At 35.8% G+C, this 3,066-nt stretch overlaps 1 protein-coding gene across 1 annotated transcript; it reads left to right on the top strand.

Annotated features, from left to right (window-relative positions):
- The first annotated feature begins 21 nt into the window (after positions 1-21).
- LOC120353645 lies at positions 22-2,765 on the top strand. The gene is made up of 2 exons (XM_039438203.1): positions 22-241; positions 2,412-2,765. Exons 1-2 carry the CDS (start codon positions 47-49, stop codon positions 2,763-2,765), a joined length of 549 nt encoding a protein of 182 aa, XP_039294137.1. The 5' UTR covers positions 22-46.
- Positions 2,766-3,066: the final 301 nt, after the last annotated feature.

Here is a 3,066-nt window from a genome sequence, read left to right as displayed (position 1 = left end):
TTCTGGAAATTTGGTGGCGTCAGCTGCTAGTCCCCACCCTGAACGCATGAAACCTTTCAGACCGTCGCAGCCACTCGGTTTGGACGGGTTCACCATATCTAGCAACCCTCACACACATGCACCGCTACATCACGCGCACACACACCACCGCCAGCGGCCGCCCTATGCGACCAGGAGTGTCGTCAGTGAGGGAGGAGGAGGGGGAGGGTTCAAGGCGGTCGAGTCCAGTGATCAGCGCCAGGTTAGTTTGGTTGCAATTCAAGAATACGGAAATTGTATTCTCAATCTTATCAATCTCCTTTGTAAAAAAAAAGTGCAACCAAAATCTATTATTGAAGACCACAGAAGTAATATGATTGGTTGGGAAACTGTAACAAGTTTGGTAACAACGTCTACAATAAATGAATTTATTTTCATCTCAAATTACATAAATAAATGTTTATTTCCCAAAAAAAACTAAAACTACAACATCAATTAAACAAAATATTAGATAAATTACAATTACATACAATAGTATGTTACAAAAAATTCGTATAATGTGTCCTCTACTTGTTTAGTTTTTTCTGTGTGAAAATTGACCTACTCCACTATGGCGTACCATGTTCTGGAGTAGGTTTTGATGTTTTTTTTTTGTGTGGATTATTAATTAATTACATAACATATAATTAGAAGTTAAATAGTATTTTGGAAATTTTACCGATCACGTTTCCAGTAGTGTGATCAGATAGACGAAAAAATTAACAAGGTAAAAACATTATGAAATATAATAAATAATAGAGAGAGAAAAAACTAGTATAAAATAAGAATTAAAAGATGTGAGCCAAGTCTAAGGTTTTAAATGATATTACCAAAACATTACAAAAACTACTGCCTCTGTAGCGCATGATAAAAAACAGAAAACAAAAACAGCCCTAAAATCAAAATATGTGTACCGGTATGCTTTGTAAATAATATGAATAATACCATTAAAAAAATAATATTGACAACAATATTATTCAATAAAACATCAAAAGAAGTCTTGTTATCCGAATTGTGCCGCTGAACAATACCTGCTCAACATGCACCATTATCTAACAACATCTCTAACCATCCATAATTATATAGTTTATTGTAAATAACCAGCTCTTTGCCCTGGCCCTGTCACAGAAAATGATACAGGAATCTTACCTTCTGAATTCAATTAGCATTTTTTGTAAATATAAGGTCCTAAGTACATTAATAAATGCGAGTTTGTTTTCGTTTTCATACAAGAACTTTATAATATAAATTTAAATATTATTGCATTGAAAAATCTAAAACTAGTTCAATGATACTTAAAGTTAGTTCAACATTTGAAAATTACATCTTTTATGCGTTTTTTAAATTTCAATTATCTAACAATAATTTACATTGACATTGAAATACTTATTGGCTGGGATATTAAATAGACCCTTCTGTTAAGCTATTCAGTAGCTATTTTATTTCAAATTTACACCTATATCTTGTATTTATTTGTTTACAATTATTTAACTGAAGCTCATCCATTGCTCCTACTCTATAGATGTTGCTTTCTCTTACTCATCTCTAGATACACTTCTGTTTAGCTATTCAACAGTCCAATTTATGAAAGCAACATCTTAAATTAAGCAACATCTTAAGCAACGTCTTAAATTTTTATACTTTTCTATATTACGCATTCATATATTTTCAACTTGTAGTTTTGACACTGGTTTACATTTGTAAATATTTGAAAACCACTTACTTTTCTTGGCGTATTGAGGAATGCATTTCACTCCTGAGGAGAATCTTCATCAGCCTGATACCAGGGGCGCTTGCTGACTATGGGTTGGACTGTGTGGACAAAATGTGTGAGAAGATTAGAATGATGCTGATGAAGCTCCCCTCAGGAGTGAAATGCATTCCTCAATACGCCAAGAAAGGTAAGTGGTTTTCAAATATTTACAAATGTAAACCAGTGTCTAAACTAAAAGTTAAAAATATATAAATGCGTAACATAGAAAACTATAAAAATTTAAGACGTTTTAATATGTACGTACAACCGTTAATAGTACTATCAAAAGTACTAAAATGGAAATTTATCAAGATGTTTCTTTCATAAATTGGACTGTTGAATGTCTGAACTACAATAAAGTTATTATATAGTGTTTCGTCATGGAAAGAAACATTAATTTCATAATTTTTATTTTACATATAACTCAGTGTTATAATAATAGAATATGAATCTTGATACACTTTTAAATTATTTTATAACAAAATTTTTCGGACATTAATGCCATTTTTATTTGGCCATTTAAATGTCCGAAACATGTTGTGATAAAATAATTTAAAAGTGTACTAAGATTTATATTCTATTTATATTAAAAGTAACCCCAAAGAAAAAAGACAACTAGAGTATTATGTTCGCATTTCAGGTTCCCACCAGTATGTATGTGCTGAAGCCACCCTCGCCAGAAAAATCGGCCAGTTCGGAAGGGTCGTCATTCTCCTACCAGGTGTTCGATCAGCCGCAAGCGTCACCCGCACCGCAGCCGCAACCGCAACCGCCCAAATACCGCACCATAGTGCAGTTGCGGCCAGTGCAGCCGTCCGGCGTCAGTGGCGTCGTCAGTAATCTGCTGCCCGGATTGCGGCCGTCACGTGATCTCGCCGGCGAGCAGACCGTGCTCAATGCCATACTGTCGCAGGAACTTTTGAGGAAAAACGCGGCAAATAGGAACGCACCCATTATCGCGCAGACGGTTTATGGTGTCAGGAGTTATCGGTAGAGAAAGGCAGTTAGGGTGTGATCATACTGCAGCAACTAAGTTGTTATCGGTAGATAACGGCAGTGAGTTGGGGTGTGAACGTACTAGAGCAACTAAAAGTTGCTAATGGTAGATAATGGCAGTTGGGGTGTGGATACACTGCAGCAACTATGTTGCTATCGGTAGATAACGGCATTTAGGATGTGGACACATTGGAGCAACTAAGTTACTGAGCAGCACGTGAAATCTATGAGGCATCAACACCACCCTGGCACACTAGCAGGCAACTGAAGCTCGATGGTTTGCCAACAATAAGTGGAAA

This window comes from Nilaparvata lugens, chromosome 11, assembly GCF_014356525.2.
Source record: "Nilaparvata lugens isolate BPH chromosome 11, ASM1435652v1, whole genome shotgun sequence".
Lineage (NCBI taxonomy): Eukaryota > Metazoa > Arthropoda > Insecta > Hemiptera > Delphacidae > Nilaparvata > Nilaparvata lugens.
Note: the sequence above shows the minus strand (reverse complement) of the source record. Positions and strands in the feature narration are given on the sequence as shown.